The 18558-nt window shown below is 40.2% G+C and overlaps 1 protein-coding gene across 1 annotated transcript in view; it reads right to left on the bottom strand.

Moving 5' to 3' along the window:
- Nucleotides 1-12840, bottom strand: part of LOC149275403 (copine-9-like) — a 66254-nt gene extending 53414 nt beyond the window's left edge. Inside the window, exons 1-3 of the mRNA XM_089504795.1 lie at nucleotides 12764-12840; nucleotides 2924-2964; nucleotides 2526-2572 (exon numbers count right to left, since the gene is read on the bottom strand). Of these exons, the coding sequence (XP_089360921.1) occupies nucleotides 2526-2572; nucleotides 2924-2964; nucleotides 12764-12840 (165 nt within the window). The remainder of the gene's footprint in view (nucleotides 1-2525; nucleotides 2573-2923; nucleotides 2965-12763) is intronic.
- Nucleotides 12841-18558: the final 5718 nt, after the last annotated feature.

Genomic DNA, 18558 nt, shown 5'->3' with positions numbered 1-18558 from the left:
ACCCTGTTTATTTTTATACATATATTTTTAATAGAGAGAAAGAGGGGTAACTAATTAATCCAATCAGGCCAGAATGAAATTAAAGATGAAATTCATCAATTAAAAATCTGGCTAGCGTGACCGAAATGAGATTTCCCTGCAGATCTGAAATTCATCTTATCTTCCTCTCGCTTCTACTCCTTCAACTCAAGTTCATTAGCGCGTATTATCCGGCTGCGTCTTCTCTCCCTGGACGGTGACCCGCGGCTGAGGCAGGACGGCGGTCCGTCTGTAATCGCCGGACCAACCAGTAATCAACTGTCGCTGAAAGTGAGCCGCAATCCTCAGCACCGCCAGGCAATTCCCTGGGCTCCTCGGATGGGAGTGCTGACGCTTCCGACATGCTGAACATATTAACTCCTTGGCTGCAAGAAAAGAATCTGAAATCTGCCGAAAGCCAGGCTGAAAATATTTATATATTTTTTTAAATATTCAAAGAAATTTTAAATTATTGTTGTCCTACTTTTTTAAAGTGTCCTCGATTAAAGGGGTAATCTGGATTGCCCTACGTTAAGCAGAAGAAAGTGTTCCAAACTTACTAGAGGTAAAAGAAGCAACGGAATAATAGAAACATAGAATTGGCAGGCAGATCGGCCCCATTCGGCCCCCGTCTAGTTGCCTGTTTTCCCTGCTCTAAAGACTCAAACCTTAATCAGTCGTTGGTCTCGTCACGGGTGACAGGTACATAGTGAATGCAAGAATGGATCGGGGAGATCCGTTATCTTCCTAAGACTTCCTTACATTCCATCTAAGCCTCTGACCGACCCGCTAGTTTCAGATTATGACCTCATGTTCTAACATTTCTCCTCCTTTGTTGAATCCATTTATGTATTTAAATGCTTCTCTCCTTTTAATAGTTTAAAATGTTAATAATATATTTAACGAGAGGGCAACAAATGGCATATATTTCTCCGGCTTCCAAAGAACAAGAAAAACCTTCATGGAGGGAATTAGAGGAGTCAATGGCAAGTTTTAATGGCAACATTTAGCGTTTTGTTACACTGTTTTATTAAATGTTCCTTGGAGAAGTTGTGCTTGGGTTTGGACTCCTGGAGACCATGTTGGACAACACCCTGGACCATGGGGCAACCATTGATCCATTGGAATTGAGTAAACTCTACCGACCTTAGAAAATGATTAGGGTTATGAGTTGTGAAACATACATGATACACTCTCCGTCATATGGTGAAGATGGCCTCTTCAAGCTGTGGTTGGGACTTCCATTCCTACCTCAATGATCAAGGTATCAGTCATTCGGGTTGGATCACCAGTGCTTAAGATAGTTTGTAGCCCTTGAAGATTGGAATTTGTCATTCTCATGTTAGTGGAAACATTTCTTAATAATTAGGACCTGGCAGAAGGGAACAAAGCCGGACTGAAGATCATGAGGCCGTCCCGGCACTTTAAGGCCAGCGGCTGCCTGATGACCTGTGCCAGAGAAAGAGACCTACGTTATCACTTACGACCTACATTGCTGGGAAGATCAACCAAATAGATGAACCCGATAGAGTTTTAGTATCTACATATAAATTCCTCCGAATTCCTCTTCCTGTGATTTAATAAAAACCCCTTTATCCTATTAACTTTGTAATGCTTTACATAATGGGAAGCCGTTTTTTTATGTGCAGATGTTAAAATAGGTCAGTGTGCAAAACAAGATGAGACGTCACCTCGGAAATCGATAAGAAAACCAGGGAGAAAGAGAAGGAGCAGGTGAAGGATTTCTGCCGGAGTGGAGAATTGTGGGAATATTTATAAAATACATTTTTCTTTTTTTATATCTCATATTTCGAGGCATCCGAAGAAAATTGAGCTAATTAACAAGACCAAGCCACACACAGAGCGGTGTTCGGCACGATTCCACTTAATTAAATAATCCACTTTAATCGTTTTATTAATAGATGCCAGGCTGACAAGAATTAGGTTTCTCGGAAATGGCGAGTTTCCCTAAATAAAGGAAAACTTTCCCACCCAAAGAAGACAGAACGGTCATTTAGCAAGTTCAAAGATAAGGGTTTTTAAACTTTGCCTTTCACGGGCAGAATTCACTGCTAAGCTTATTCATATGCAAAGGGTTAAAATTGTAAATTTGCTTCGTTCAGTAATCCAGGGTAATATGCCTGCCCTACTTACATTGTGTGACCCTAAGATTTATTCACGAAAGAAAAACACTTCTTATATTTCTTGGAGATTAAAATGGAATTATTATAGCGGTTTCTTGGGTTATGCCATTTTAAATAAAATGTAAGGTTACGCACTTTAGCTGGAAATAAATCTCATTTTATTGAACTTTTGTTGTTGTTGCTCCTCAAATCACGTATGTTTACGTTAAAGTATAAGAACGTTAAGGTACATGTTTCCTCCTATGTGAGATGCATTTCCCAATTTCTATTCGTCTTTAGGAAAGTATTGTCATTCCCGAAGCTCTCGGCCGTAGCTAATACTGTATTTTGAGTTATGGAAACATAATTATGCTTTGTTCTTACCTCCGTCCATTCCTTGTTCCCGACTCCTTGAACATACAGAACGACCACTGAAAAATAAAGTCAGTATTTCAGTAATGAAAGACACCATAAACAACAAATAATAATAATAATAATAATAATAATAAATAATAATGATAATAATAATACATTATAATGATAATAATAATAATAATAATAATAAATAATAATGATAACAATAATAATAATAATAATAATAAATAATAATGATAATAATAATAATAAATAATAATAATGATAATAATAATAATAAATAATAATGATAATAATAATAATAATAATTAGGTCTTGCGTCTCTTCTTTTCTTCATCTCCCAACAACCACAGAACCCTTTGTGATTTAAAAATAACTACAAGACGTGCAATAAATTCTCTTCTTACCTGGATCCGATTTGGAAAATGTGTCCATGTCCAATAAACTCCTGCGGATTAAAGGCAGAAAATAATGAATGAATGGATGGATCGGTAATAGATTCCCCATCTATTACAACCCAACATGTTAAATAAAATGCATGTCTCTCCCCACTATGCCCAATGGCTTAAAAATCATAAATTCATTCCATACCGGCTATCTAAAATTAATGAATTCCAATAAAAAATGTAAATTTCATTGGAAATTCTTGCCTGTAGCGTTCGGCTATAAACTTGTGATCTATGTGCAGAAAATGCTGCAGTAACCGACTACGGGCCGGAGTTTGGATTCTGCTAATTGATACAATTGTTATTTAATGATAATAAAGAATGTTTCTAATGAATATGGAATTGTTAAAGAATGGACGTTTTCTTCATTGTAAAGCATGGATATTGTGTGGTTTTTATGGCTCCCGTATCATCGCATTACTTGGTGCGGTGTTTAAATCCATATCATTAATTAATTTGAGCAGTTACTGCCTGATGTCGGCTCTGTGGGGGTTTAATATAGATTTGGCTGTTTCAGGGGGTCTCAAAGGCAAATGAAATCAGTGGCCAAATTTAGCAAATGTTTTCTTTTTGCCTGGAGATTTAAGTTAGAAAAATAATAAGCCAAATGCGCTATTGGGTAAAAGTAAAAGGTGTTCTCTTGAGCCAGGGATACTTATAAGACACATATCACTTTTATACTTAAGCAGGGTAAAAGGGTGGTAGATAAGTGGAACAGCCTTACAGCAGAAGGGGTAGAGGGTAATACAGTAAGGGGATTTAAACATGCATGGGATAGGCATTCGGTTCCTGAATCTAACGACTGATTAATGTTCTAGTTGTGTCAGACCCTTTGGACTATAAGAAGCGCTGCAGAGATAATAATAATAGTGGGCCTTGGTTTGTAGACCTTAGACAGATCGATACGCACCGACCAATAAGAAATAATGTGAGCATTGGCCGTCCTATCAAGAGAGAATAAGCTGAAGATGCAGCCAATGGTAAAGCACAGGCCAAGCCAGAGAAGTCATCGAGAGAAGACCATCAAATCTGACCGGCGAATGCCTCTAATGGTAAGCGGCCCCGTGCATTAAAAGACCCGGCCATCACTTCAAGGGGATGCTAGACCCGGAAGATACAAACCTGATGATTAATAACCCAGCGCAGGACTCAGTTATGGTTTTTATCTCAGATGTTCCTCTTTGAAGGAACATTGTGCCCTGTAGCCAACTATTATTAAAGATAGCCCTGAGCTTCCCGACCACTGGCTTCTGGACCTTCTACAACCCTCTAGAAAGTCGGACAAAGTGAAGCTAACGTCCCACCGCTCTGTCTTCTAACTCGCAAACATTGTAACCAGACTCTGATACATTCTGCTCTGGGTTTCTCTATTTCTCATTCCGATGAACACGTCCGCTCTCCAGAGCTGAATGCCGACCCCGGGAAAAGGCGCTTCATCGTAAAAGTAACCTGCTTTATATTCAGCAGCAGAGTTAATCTTTCTGAATCCCTTTTTTTTTCTTATATTAAGTCCCGTTTGACTTGATTTCATTTTTCACTCCAGAAAAGAAACGCCAACCGTGCAGGCATTCAAAGTCGCACTTGGCAAAGAAAGTTCTATCTTTCTTCTCGGGGGGGGGGGATAACAAGTCACAGCGTTCGAATTCTCAAGCCGCGTTCAATCGCTGGGATTTAGAGGGGCTCATTCACTAAAGAAAAATGGTGGGTAAAGCCGCACTTTTAATATATTATAGCAAAAAAAAAAAAAAAAAGGTAATTTACATAGAACGGCATCATATCGGAACGCGCTTCACCGGTTAATGTCTGCGTCTTCATTTATTATTCAGGTATACAGAAGGGCTTGATGACGATTTCTCATTCTATCGCAAAATGATTAAACGTTTCGCATTTTCTCATTAATATTACAAGAAGGCTGCATATAATAGACGACAAATAAAAAAAAAAAAACGTTTATTTAAATGCACGGAAAGTACCAGAATCGGTATTTTCGTGTTCCGCAGCGCTTTATTAGTTATTGCCCCGCGGGAATTGTATACGAAACATTGTAACCCAGATGAAGCCAAAATCCAATAAAACTCAAGAGGAATTCCTTATAACATCGAGATGACGTAACGTGAACTAGTAATAAAATCTTACATCAGTAATCAACGCTTAAAAGCCGCCTATAACTTTAATTAAAGGACTTGTTCAACCTCTGTTGAGAAACATAGAAGCTGCCGGCAGATCGGCCCCATTCGGCCCCCATGTAGTCCACCTGTTTCTCCTGCTGTAAAGACTCAAACCTTAATGGTCTCGTCTTCAGGAGCCGTATGCCTACCCCATGCACGTTTAAGTTTCCTCACTGCGCTAGCAGCTACCATTTCTGCTGGGAGGTTGTTCCTCTGATCTATCGCCCTCTCAATAAAGTAAAAGAAAAAAAAATACACGCAAATATAGGATTAGGAACATGATCCCAACTCGTCTTTTTAAGAGATAATTAATTGTGTTTGAATGTTGTCCTCGTCATATTTCGGGGGCTTTATAAGCATAGGGTTAAAGGCCATGTTGCTGTAGTCTTATACATTTATTTATTTTATTCTAAAAACCAATAAGATCGACTTTATATTCTTGACTGAGATGAATTGATGTTTTTCTTGTTGAATCTCGAGGTTGATAACACGCAGAGCTTCTCAGTCCCAGGTCCCGATGGAGGCATCTTCTTGCCCTCCAGTCGATTCTAAGGTCTCAATGAGTCCCGCGTAGAATATTTAGGATGAAGCGGAGAGTTTGACGCATGTTTGGCCGCAGCGAGTGATCGTTTATCGGAGGACCATTGAACATTTTGGAAGGTGTTGTGATTGCCTTTGGCGTCATGGAGGTCTTCTTCTCCCTTCTAACCCCAGTAGGCTTAGATGGAGGGTTCGTTGGATTCTTTTTGTGAAGAGGACATTCTTGTAAAGGTCACACTTGATAAACTGGTCTAGTTTCATTCTCACGGTGTAACAATGTAACAATATGAAGCCTCCCGTCAGCAATAACCTCCAAAAGACTTTCTGCTGACATTGTTCAAATATTGAGAGAATCGTGTACTTTATCTGTAACTTCAAGAAGCCTTTGGGGTGGCTGGGAATTGCTTGATTTTCTCCTTTTTTTTCCCCGAGATCCCACTATCCTTCCCGTTCCTTTACAAGGACATTATGTGTGCCTTTTTTATTAGTCTATCCATCGTTCTATTCCTTGCAGACCAAACGCTGAGCTTCAAGGCCCATCTTTCATAAGACGCCTTCTTTTGCCGAGCTCCTTTTATGAAGCTAAAATTAAATCCAGCGGAAGCCAAGCCTTCTTTCCTGTGAAGTCAGGGATCAAGAGATATTTGTAACGGGGCTTATTAATACACTTTATTCAACCTGCTGTAGCACGCAGGGATATTCTTATCTGTAGGAAAGTGAAACTTTCAGCCATATTTACTAAGCTGTGCTATCTGATTAGTAATCTCCAAGTGTAGAATAGGACAAGTTATTGACCGGTGAGGGACGTCGGAAATCTGTCTTGTTCTTCTATTTCAGAAACTGGAAAATGCCTGTAGTTACGCCTCGTACGCTGCAAACAAATTCGGTGGACTGGTAGATACTAAAGGCACGACCTTCAAGATGACATTTAAACTTACATGAGTTGTACGCAGATTGGAGGTAGGAAAGCAGAGTTAGAACATATATGTATTCAGGGCCAGTTTTGAGATTAAAATCAGCTCTGTCACTTTAAAGCTAATGGCCGATAAAATGCTGGATACATGTCGGATACATGCTGGATACATGCTGGATACATGCTGGATACATGCTGGATACATGCCGGATACATGCTGGATACATGTGAGCCCACGCTACGCTCCTATACTTTGGCAGCATGCAGCCGTGTGTATCCAGCACGTATCCAGCAAGCGGCCGCATGATAATGGATGGATCTGCTGCACAAATGTCAGGGGGCTTCAGCAGGCACTGGGGAGTGATGGGAGTGATAAAGGGCCATTGGAACACAGGAGTGATGGGAGTGATAAAGGGCCACTGGAACACAGGAGTGATGGGAGTGATGAAGGGCCACTGGAACACAGGAGTGATGGGAGTGATAAAAGGCCACTGGAACACAGGAGTGATGGGAGTGATAAAAGGCCATTGGAACACAGGAGTGATGGGAGTGATAAAGGGCCATTGGAACACAGGAGTGATGGGAGTGATAAAGGGCCACTGGAACACAGGAGTGATGGGAGTGATAAAGGGCCATTGGAAAACAGGAGTGATGGGAGCGATAAAGGGCCATTGGAACCGAGGAGTGATGGGAGTGATAAAGGGCCTCTGTACGCCTATGAAGAGATTCCATAAAAAATCAGCCATTTCCATCTACAATAGTCATTTACAACATTAACTCCGTCTGTGCTGGATTCCAAAATGGCCTCTGATTTCTCATTGGATCAACCAACCTCCAACCAATCCTGGCCCATATTTAAAGACGTCTACCGGCATCTGCCGCTGCGGGGAGGGATTTCCTCATCTCTACTGCTCTTACTGTAAAAGCATTCATTCCAAGTCTGAATGGATGACTGCGCTCCCATCGAACGGGTCCTCGGAGAGAGCGGCTTTACTCCGAACCCAACAAAGACAGCGGATGAGTCAACGTTCTCCACAAAGAGAAGTTTTCCGCTGTTTGAAAACAAGTTTCCTTAAGAGGCTTCTGTCATCTTAACCATGACTCAGAGCAGCGAGGCTACGAAGAGACGAGGGGCAGGAATTCTCCGCTGGAAACGTTTCCACAATTCGCCTCGCTTGTCTCTCGGAGCCGCAGGTGAAGGTGAGGAAGGCTTTCTCGAAAGTTCTGCTGCAAACACTGATTGCATTTGGCAGGCGACCTGCCGGGAGATTTTGACCGGAGTACTTACTAATTTATGAGTGGCTATTACACATTTCTAGCCGGTGAAGCGTGTCCATGGGAGCTGGAAAGAGTTCTCAGAGCAGCGAGGACCAAAAAAAAAATGGGAGAATTTGATTGGACGATCAGGGAGCAAAATACTTAAAAAATTAATCAATAATGATCAATAATTACTTTTATTTGATCCACGTACAACCTGGACTCCCCTGCCGTGAACCAACCGTCCGATTTCTCCTTTAAAATATGCGACACGTTGAATTTTTTTATGTTGTCAATAAATTTGGAATTTATTTGTAAGATTAACAAAGCAGATTCACTCAGCAAGTAAAGGGTTACTATCGCCAACACGCATGCAACGTATATATATATATATATATATATAATGCCCCCGCGGGAATTGGCGTTTTTCAAAGTGAAATGATCGTCGCAGGGTTCTCATTGGTGCATTTCTTAGCGGGCTTATCGTTCATTAATGCGATGTGTAAATTCCAGCGGTATCCTCTCGCTTTGTTAATTCCTTCGCCTTCGCTCCACCATCACCCGCAATGAAATCTCCCAGCTCTCGGATGGTATTAGAATGAACGTCGGTGCGTCAAGAATTTTATTAAAATGAAGGGGAAAAAAAATCTATTAAAGTTTTAACCCCTGTGGGTAACAGTCAGTTCCTCAGAAGGACTTTTAACTCTTTCAGTGCTGTTGGGAACGCAGTATGCACATGAATAGAGCTTTATGGGCAGAAAATTAAATGTATATCGTCCTCCTTGCCAGAGAAGCTTTATTCTATTATATTATATATTATATTAGGAAAGATGATGGGAATTATATTAGGCTGACTGATGGGAATTGGAGTCTGAAGCATACCTGGGAACCTCCAAGTCTCGGCTATCTAGAATCTGCCCTCCCTCTTTGGGATGTGGGTGGGTCTATTGACATCAGTGGGTGGGCAAGCGGTCATCAATGGGTGGGGCCAATTGTGTTGTGGGTGGGGTTATCCCCCATTGCATGGGAGGGGGCGTGCCTAAACACCACTCCCATGACTTGAAGATTTTGTGCGGCGACCCGGAGACCCGAAGGACCAGCACTTCACCCGGAGTCCCCAGGTGTGCCTTTCTCTTTATTTTTATTAGGAACGGTTTCACATAGCGCCATCATATTCCGCGGCGCTGTACAATGGGTAAATAGGGCATAACAATCAGTGTATCACATGATAAATTGGACTTACAGAAACATAAGGTAAGGAGGGCCGTTGCCCAAAGAGCTTACAGTCTAGAAGACGTCTACTATGATTATCAAACCAAATGGGAATTGTAGTCGGCGGCACTTGTCGGCGGCTCACATAGCTTTCTGAGATATTATTAACGCTGACACTTTTGGGGACTGCTGTCCAAATACTCCTGACAGAAAAATCAGAGGTTATTTTAAGATAATTGTCCCCTGGGGGCAATATATGTCTGATAGGGGGGAATTATTGCATGGTAACTGCTCTCCTGCAGTAAGCCGATGACACTTGATGGAGTAAGTTGGCAGAACTGAGTAACGATTCATTGCTCGTCAGCCGTTATTAGGAAAGGCAGGAGAGTTTCTGACACATCTTGGTATATTTGCCATGGGGGGGGGGCATCATTTTATTTACTGACAGGACTAGAAGAGCTGAACTGTTCCTATCTGCCGTCAGATGTTCCGTTTCTATGCTTTCCGGGGCTCTAGGTGACACTTATTAAAAACTGTTTGTTGACAGCAGACAGCCCGGTAAGAAAGTTTTATTTTACTGAGAAGGTAGTGGATAGGTGGAACTGCCTCCCAGCAGAAGTGGTAGAGGCTGGTACAGAATTTAAACATGCGTGGGTATGCATTTGATGGATGAAACTTGTTTGTTAATCCCAGCATCATGTCATTTTTAGTAACTTTGTATCATAAATTCACAGGGAAAGCGAAAACGAGGGGAAGATTAACCGTGTCAGTAACAACATAACTGAATAGTAGCCAGACTGTGTGTGTATATACATATATATATATATATATATATATATATATATATATATATATATATACTGGCAGATATGTATTTATTCATATTGGTATATGCAAATTCTTACACATAGATATTTATATTAAATGAATATTCTTACATATATATTTATTTAGTTATTTATATTAGTATTATATATTTTTTTACATATGTTTGTACTTATTTATATTGGTATATGTGTATTCTTACACATATTTATTTAGTTTTATCAGTATGTGAATATTTTTACATATATATGTATATTTATTCATTTATTTATTTATATTACTACATGAATATTTTTACACATATATATTTTTTCGTTTGTTTATTTATTTATATTAATATATGAATATTCTTATACACACACATATATATATATTTATTTATTTTTTATTTTTTTTGTAAAGCATTCCCCTGTCCTATTCCATTTGAAGGAGACACAATCTTCTAGCCGGAAATTTCTGATATTATCACAAGTGAGATTATAGTTCCCGTTGTATTTATGTTCTGATTAAATTATTTTCCCAAGGAGATAGACAGAATATAAAGATAACCCTTTCACTGCCTAGGAGGCAAGATTATCCTTTCTTACAGCCCCGCATACTATTTTCATAAATACAGGAAGATAATTTTATTTTTTGTATTACATGGCGATGCGGTTATGACATCACACATTAGAGTTTCTCATATTAATAATGACCTCATTCTGTTTAGATTTAGATAAGGGAGACTTTGTGGGGCAGTAAAGGAAAGGGAAGCCCATCTGAATTTTACCCCCAGTAAAGCCATTTAAATCGGTGGGATGTAGTCAATCAGCTGTTGGCTTGTTGTCAGGTATAACTAAAGCACCCGAAGTGACCTACCTGTATTCAAGCAGGAATTGCATTTCAGATATAATAGGAAAGAACAACAGAAACCTATAGGGAGGTAAAAGCGATTAAATCCAGACCCGGAGGACTTGCCTTTCTAAAGGTGTCCTTTCAGCATCTGACGAAAATGGGTCATCGGCTCTCCCTGGATTCATAAATCTGTGCGAAGCACACATGGGTCGAGGAGCATTTCTTAATAAAACTCAACACCTGATATTTAAATGCAACCTGGAGAGGGTGAGCAGAACTTTCCTCATCCCACCTGCCTCTCAACAGATTATTAGAAACATAGAATCTGCAGGCAGGTCGCCCCCATTCGGCCCCCGTCTAGTCACCCGACTCTCCTGCTGCGTAGACTCAAACCTTAATCAGTCGTTGGTCTCGTCTTAGATTCAGGAGCCGTATGCCTATCCCATGCATGTTTAATCTCCTCACTGTATTACCCTCTACCACTTCTGCTGTGAGGCAGGTTTACTTATTTACCACCCTTTCAGTAAAATTGTATATACATTTTATAAATGGATACATTATTGTTACATCCACAGATAAACTCTCGGACAGTGTGTGCGCACATAGCTATGTATGTCTGGGAATGCATGTATCCCTACACACCTGACCTGGCTTAGTGTGATTTATCTTATAACAGTCCCAATGGGGACTCAAACATGGAATTAAATTGCTGTTTGGAGTACAGGTATTTCCCATAAATCACTTTGTATACATACGGTTTCCTAATAAAGAGTGCATGTATATATATATATATATATATATATATATACACACACACATACACACTAACACCAACACTGACCACTGACACACACACTAACACCGACACTGACCACTGACACACACACTAACATCGACACACATATATATATAGTCTTTACATAGAGTCAAAAAATGTTCACTTCAATTAACTGAATATTAAATCAATTTCACGTAAAGAAAGGCAGGTTTCACTATTAACCCCTTGTTCTCCCCATGCTGCATGTTTTCCAAGATTTTCAATATTTTACCATCTTCATTTTCTCTAATCTCTCCAAACCTGTCCATATGTCCTACTCCCACCCCAGCAAATCCCCAAGCTTTAGCTGAAACATATCACGCTGCTATCAGTTCATTATGTACAGGCATTTAAACAAAACCCTTAACCTCTCCACTGCCAGAGATCGCGAATTCCCTACAACACAGCTGCCTGGTGAGCCCTCCCATAGGGCAGCAGAGGGTTAAATTCATTATTTATTGATACTTTCTGTCTTCATCAATGTGGGAAATCCTACCAGCGGATCCCAGATAAAAGAAACTCTGAGGGTCCTGCTATGCTGAGCCCCCCAGCAGCTTTCTGTCCTTTCTATCTGTACAATCATTTTCCACCTGATTGCATCTTGGATTGGGATTCAGGGTTAATTGACTACATAAGCCATTATAAAGTAATTAAGCCAGTTCCAGTAAAGACTTAAAATAATTATTATTTCATGCTTGCTGATTGGATTAACCCCTTAAGTGCCGGGTGGTACCATAACACACTGTATAAAAAAGTACACAAGTATGCATCCTCCCTTAATACATCCAAAGCAGATGCACAATGAAATAAAACAGGAAATAATACACATATAGATATAGGTACAGCTGTCTGGAAACTCAGCTTATTGAGTTTTAACTCCAATTTATTACATATATTACATGTTACTTTTGTAACCACTCTTGTATGGTTGTAGTGATTGTCAGTGTAACTGGTTTTAAATACTGAAATGCTTCTTTTTTTTAGCCTAACTTTCATTGTTCCCATCTAGCCATTCTTTGTCTTAGGGAATGTGCCTGAAAGCCCCATGCTTTCCCTGAAATGGTTAATACAGTCCCTCCATCAGCACTGGACACTGATGAAACTTCCCCACCACTTCCACCTGCAGGCTAAGGTCAGAACCCCAAAGAAACCCCTCACCAACCTTCCATCCAACTTGAACAAATATCTACAGCCCTGATCCAGACTGGGGTCCACCATCCCACCTCTGCACCTACCTGCAGGACACAGTGATCTCTATCTTGGTGGCAGGTACACTGCTGTTCACTGGGTCAAATTCTCCAATGGAAGCCATCCTCTCCTGCTCCTCAAAGGTCCACCTGATGCCTGGATCTTCCAAGTCCTGAAATCAACCACTGATCCTCTTACTGCTGGTTCAGAGGAACATGGACAGAGATGTAGCTAGTAGACCATGGAGAGCTCCAAGCATGAGGTCCATGGAGACTTTCCAAACACAGATATTTAAGAAGCTGGTGATTCACCTCCCAGTGCTTTCTTTATGCCTGCTCCTAACAATCTGATGTGATGACTGTATCACTCTCAGAGACTGCTTCTGTATGGAGTGCCATCCTCTGTAAATCTCCAGGTGGCAGTATTTCAAGAGTTATATTTCATCAAAGTCCCTCCACATCTGTGTCACCAAAGCCACATTAACCCTCTAAGAGCTGCAGGACCACCAAGCTCCTTGGTCTCAACAACATCTTCAAGACTTGAGTTTCAATTAAAGCCAGACAAAGCCCCCATTCCATCAGTTATGAGCAAAAGGGGCAATATTCCCTTAATGGAAAATAATATTTACAATAAAAATGACTTCTTCTCCTTCTACATTTTCAGGGCAGGGGTGGAAAGTTTTATATCAAATATTACAGTAGCATTTTTTTAAAGGCTTATAGGAGTATAATAACAAAGATTGTCTGCAGCCAAACTCATGCCATGCTAGGATTACAACATCGCAGATTTACAATGGAATTAAATTCCATCTGAAAGCAGTGTGGCTTTTCTCCTTCATACATCTGTTGCTGTTTTTTGCCTTTCATCTCCCAATTATGAACCCAAAATACTCTACATTCAGAAATGCTGATAAATAATGATTCTACTTTTTTGTTTTTAGTTTATGTGAAGTTTGCTGATCTTCTGCAAAAAAATAAATATGTGCAAAAATAAGTTTGATTTAAAAAAATCAAAATATATATGGAAATATAGAATATATCTGCCTAGTCTTGGACACAAAGTTTCTTTTTTTTACCCTGCCTGATTAATTATATCTAGGTAAAGGGTGTTTTCCCCTTTTTCCTATAAATCTTTCCTGATGGGAAATCATACCTGGAGTATTATTTTAGAGGGCAGCTAAAATATACAGCAATTCCTGTGCATTTTATAAAATATAAAAAGACCTCAATACAGTAAATGTTGAGAAAATGCCTGGGTATCCTATACTTGATGAAAGAGCCCCCTAGTGGACAAACATGGAATAAGTTTAATAGTCTGCCCTGCCTTGCATTTTCATGCTTTATTATGATGGTTATTATTATTATTATTATTATTATTATTACTATTATCTATTATATTCCGCCAACCTTTTACAGTTTAGAGATTCAAATGGTCGGAGAATTGGAGGGGGTCCAACATTTCAAAATAGAGATCAGCAAATCTCTTGTGATTCACTTAGATTATTCAAGCAGATTAGAAACCAAAAAATTACCTTTTTGGTCAATGTATTTGAAAAGGTAGGAGGATAAGTAGAAGGCACCATCCCTTCTTTTGGGTGATACAATGAATCTCATGCACCTCAGCGTGAGGTTAGGGTGGAAGGGAGCTGCTTCAGCTGCTCTGAACATGGGAGAGGCAAAGTGGAAGAGAAGAGGAGAGGGGGGAAGTCTGTGTGTATTGTGTTAGAGTGAGTGTGTGTATTATGTGTGATTGTACGGTATTAGGGTATGTGTTACTATAGCGTTAAAGTGTGTATTAATTTATGGTGTGGCACGTATGTGAATTGTGTTGGTGCGTGTATATGTGTTCCTGTATGGTGTTAGCATGAGTGTGTGTGTCAGCATATGGCGTTAAAGCATGTGTGTTTTAGTATATGTAGAGAATGGTGTTAGCATGAGTGTGTGTCTAGAGGTAGCGGCACCAGGTTGGTGTCAGAGAGGATTTGTGTGTCTGCGTGTTAGTATGTGTGTATAGTCTAGTATGTGTGTGTTAGCTCTCTGGGGGGGGGGATACTACACCCAGCCACCCCTAACCCTAGGCTCACCCATTAATCTATAATACTTTCCCACAATAAGAGCTATTTCTAGGATAATTGACATTGGGTGTAAAACTAGAAATACCCCCATCCAAAAAATTGATGTGAATCTAACTCTATAATGAAATAAATACTTACTAACATTCTACAGCGCAGTGTGTTTATTAATAGTTGCATCACTTCATCAATACTGTCTCCTAAAAGGTACGGGTGTAAGAGATCCAAGATTCACGTTCACTTTAGGGTCATGTGTCCTGTTCCAGCACATAAAATGGCCATGTCCTAAATAATATGGAAGATATTCCCAAGATGCTCTGCTGAAGGTTCAAGAACTTTTGGGCTTTGTGTTGTATATCAGAAATATCCCAAATGGTTAAATCCACAGCAGACAGGAGAGGGTGAACGTATCCCAAAAAGAATAAATATTAAATAAATCAGGATTTTCCGCCGACTATTATGTTCGCTGCCTGGACTTGTTGTTATCCCCTCATCCGTAGTTTCAATTTTTTTCCCCATTTTTCCATTCTTTGACATCTGTGGGTTCTCGAAACCTGAATCAGACTTCACAAGAATGCAATCCAAATCCCAGCGTGGGGCAGGCAACAATTACTGATATCCCGGCAGCTAGGGGGTAGATGTTAGACATCGGACTGAAAAGCATTGAAATTGGATGGAAACGTTTAATAATCTTTAAACAAAATCCATCTGTTTCAAGATTTTTCCACTTTTTTTCCCCTATTTTTGCCCATTCTAGCCATTTCTACTGATCGTCGGTGAGAATTTAGCAAGGATCGATCTGTTTTAAAATGTTTTGTGTCCTATGTGGACTTAATCACAAAACAACACAACTTTTTGAAACTTTTCTATGGCAATAGCCTATCAGTAGCTGCTGTATGATGACCCCCCCTAACTTGCCCCGCTTTTACCATGGGTGACCTCTACGAGTGGGGTTGACATTTCGTGGACGATTTTGGCCGATCGCCCCCCACGGCCCTGATTTTTTTTTTCCCCATCACTATCAATGCATCTAGAAGCGTGACATATTTAGGTTGTATATTTTAACATTTTTTTTACTTTTTTTTTAACCTTCTTAAAAGTTGCGCCGAGTTTCCTTCCAAAAGCCTGCTTGGTGCGGATGACTTCAGATGTTGAAACCCAGTTATTAATTGTGAATTTACCTTACTTATCCGTCTGACGATCTAATTAAGACGTGACAGAACTGGGACAGCAGAACTCCACAGGGTGGTTTTAATGAGAAAAAGTTAAACGGGATAGAAAATGATCGCAGATTTTTGGTAAGTGGAGCAGGGTGACCCCTTACGCCTAACTTTATTTTTAACGCGGGGGGTCTTGTAGAAAGAAATATAACCCTTATAGAATGTACCCCTGGAATCCAATCAGATGCAGTCCAGCGTTCCGTATGATGCTGCGTTGGTTAAATGTTTCCCGTCGATGCTGTCCAGGGTCCTTAAACTAGTTTCTGACTATATGGACAAAAGTATTGGGACACGTGGCCATTACGCCAACAGGGGCTTTGATGACATCACATTCTAAATACATAGACAATAATATGTAGTTGGACCCCCCCTTGCAGCTATAACGGCTTCCGCTCTTCTGGGAAGGATTTCCACACGTTTTTGGGGAGTTTCCGCAGGAATTTTTGCCCGTTCATCCAGTAGAGCGTTTGTGAGGTCAGGCGCTGATGTTGGACGAGACCCCCGGCTCGAAATCTCCGTTCCAGTTCATCCCAAAGGTGTTGGATGGGGTTGAGGTCAGGGCTCTGTGGGGCCGGTCAGAAGGCTGGCTGAGTGTTGTGAGAGCTGTAGTCCTCGGAGGCTGGATCGTGGTGGAAACCAAGCTTCTTAAAAACATCATTAAGATATAAGCATTTTTCTCTGGGTTATTCCGCACAGCTAGCATCTTTCAGTGAGCAGTAAAATCATGAACAAGTATTGATGCAGAACTATTTATTATTATTATTATTATTATTTAATATTATAAATGCATTATAAATATTATAATATTATATAATTTATACAGCGCCATCATATTCCGCATCGCTGCACTATAGGTAAATTAATATTTTAATGCTGATGTATTAGTAAGGCTCAAGCTCACTCTAGAAATGCTTTTTAGCGTCCTCGCGCATGGTTAAAACCCGCTTAAACAAACACGCCGAATCCCCGCAAACTCTGGGAACGTAAACCTGCCTTGCGATCTCCAGCGCAGATAAGTACAGGCTCTGCAGAATTTTTGAAGCTTGAAGCTATTTAAAAGAGCCTTAAGAGAGCCTCGCAGATGTCGTGAATGATACATTTAAACGGCGGACAAAGAAAATTACAATGTCCTCAAATTTCCTCTATTAGGCGATAAGGAAATTTCATTTTTTTTTCTTTTAACATGCTGATTATAAGTCAATCCGGCGGTTGAATTAAAGACTCTGTTTGTAATGAATGAGCTGTTCCAGAACGCGACTTCGCTGAGCAGATAGTGTGGCCGGAAAATTAGTTATGAATTTAAATGAGGCTTTTTATTTTTTTGTGATTTTTCTTCTCTGTTCTCATCAAGGTGAAAGATGTCAAAACTGGGGGACAAAGGGCTTCTCATTTGTTTTATGTGTCACTTGCAAGACAGCGACGATTACTGGCTGTTTTAACAGACGGTGATTTTGCTGCTTTTAAAAATTAGTTAAAAAATTAACTTCCCACTATTTTATTATTCTAGTTTTTGCCCCATAATGTTTTTAGGCAGCTGTATATCAGCCGTTTGTACGAGTTCTCACTCTGTTATCTGAGTCCCGATCTACTACACACCCCCAACTCCTTATCATACTGCCTGTGGGAGACAAAAGAATGGCTCGGTCTTAATCTCCCAGTCGGACTCTCTGACTTATGAAAGTCTAAAGAGAGACGGACTTCATTAGCATTGCCGTAAAGCATCAGCTCAGCGTGGTGTTTGAGCCGGGAAAGTCACCCGAAATATCACAACAATGGCAAATTGTATGTTTCTATGTTTGCCTGGTTGCTGGATTCCGTAAATTAACCCATCGCTCACCGTTGAATTAAATTGCATAAAATTAATGGCTTAGTATAGGATCATCAAGAAGGCGCAGGGCTAAATTCTATTACAGTGCACCCTAGAGAATCGCTGTACAGAGCTTTGATCATCATGGAAAATTTAGCTGTTTTTTTTTTTTTTACCTAGGGGCAATTTGAGATATAAAACTGGTGCTAATAGGGCAGATATCAGAGCAAGAAGGAATTCCGCCGTCACCTGGGAATTTATTACTTGAATCAATCACGGGAATATAATTAAAGCAAAACGAGCGGGGAAGGGTGAAGAAAACCTACATAGTGTTTGCATCGATGGATTGGGGATTCCCGGCATTGACGTCGGAATCTGACGTCGGAATCAATGGTGGCCTTTTAACTTATGTCAAAGGCTGGGGGTCTGGCCCACGGGAAACATCAATAATTATTCAATAGAGGTCACAAAGTACGATCAATAATCAGTAATAATTTGCAACGTAATCATTGTGAAGAAAGGCTCCCGCGTTCTTCTATGTAATCGGCATTTACATTGCCCACAACTCGATGACATGTAAATGAGGATTGCGTGTTTATTTTGGGTGGTCGGGTTTTCCTTCCTCTAACGTGTGGAGACACAGCTGGGCCGGACACGTCTTCTGTTTGCTCTTGGGTTTCCTTGGTCCTCATGATTCTAGAAGATCACAGAACATTCTAAATGTCATTGTATAATAAACCCAGG

This window comes from Sceloporus occidentalis, unplaced genomic scaffold (assembly GCF_023333645.1).
Source record: "Sceloporus occidentalis isolate IW3139 unplaced genomic scaffold, rSceOcc1.0.p SCAF_291, whole genome shotgun sequence".
In the NCBI taxonomy this organism is placed as follows: domain Eukaryota; kingdom Metazoa; phylum Chordata; class Lepidosauria; order Squamata; family Phrynosomatidae; genus Sceloporus; species Sceloporus occidentalis.
Note: the sequence above shows the minus strand (reverse complement) of the source record. Positions and strands in the feature narration are given on the sequence as shown.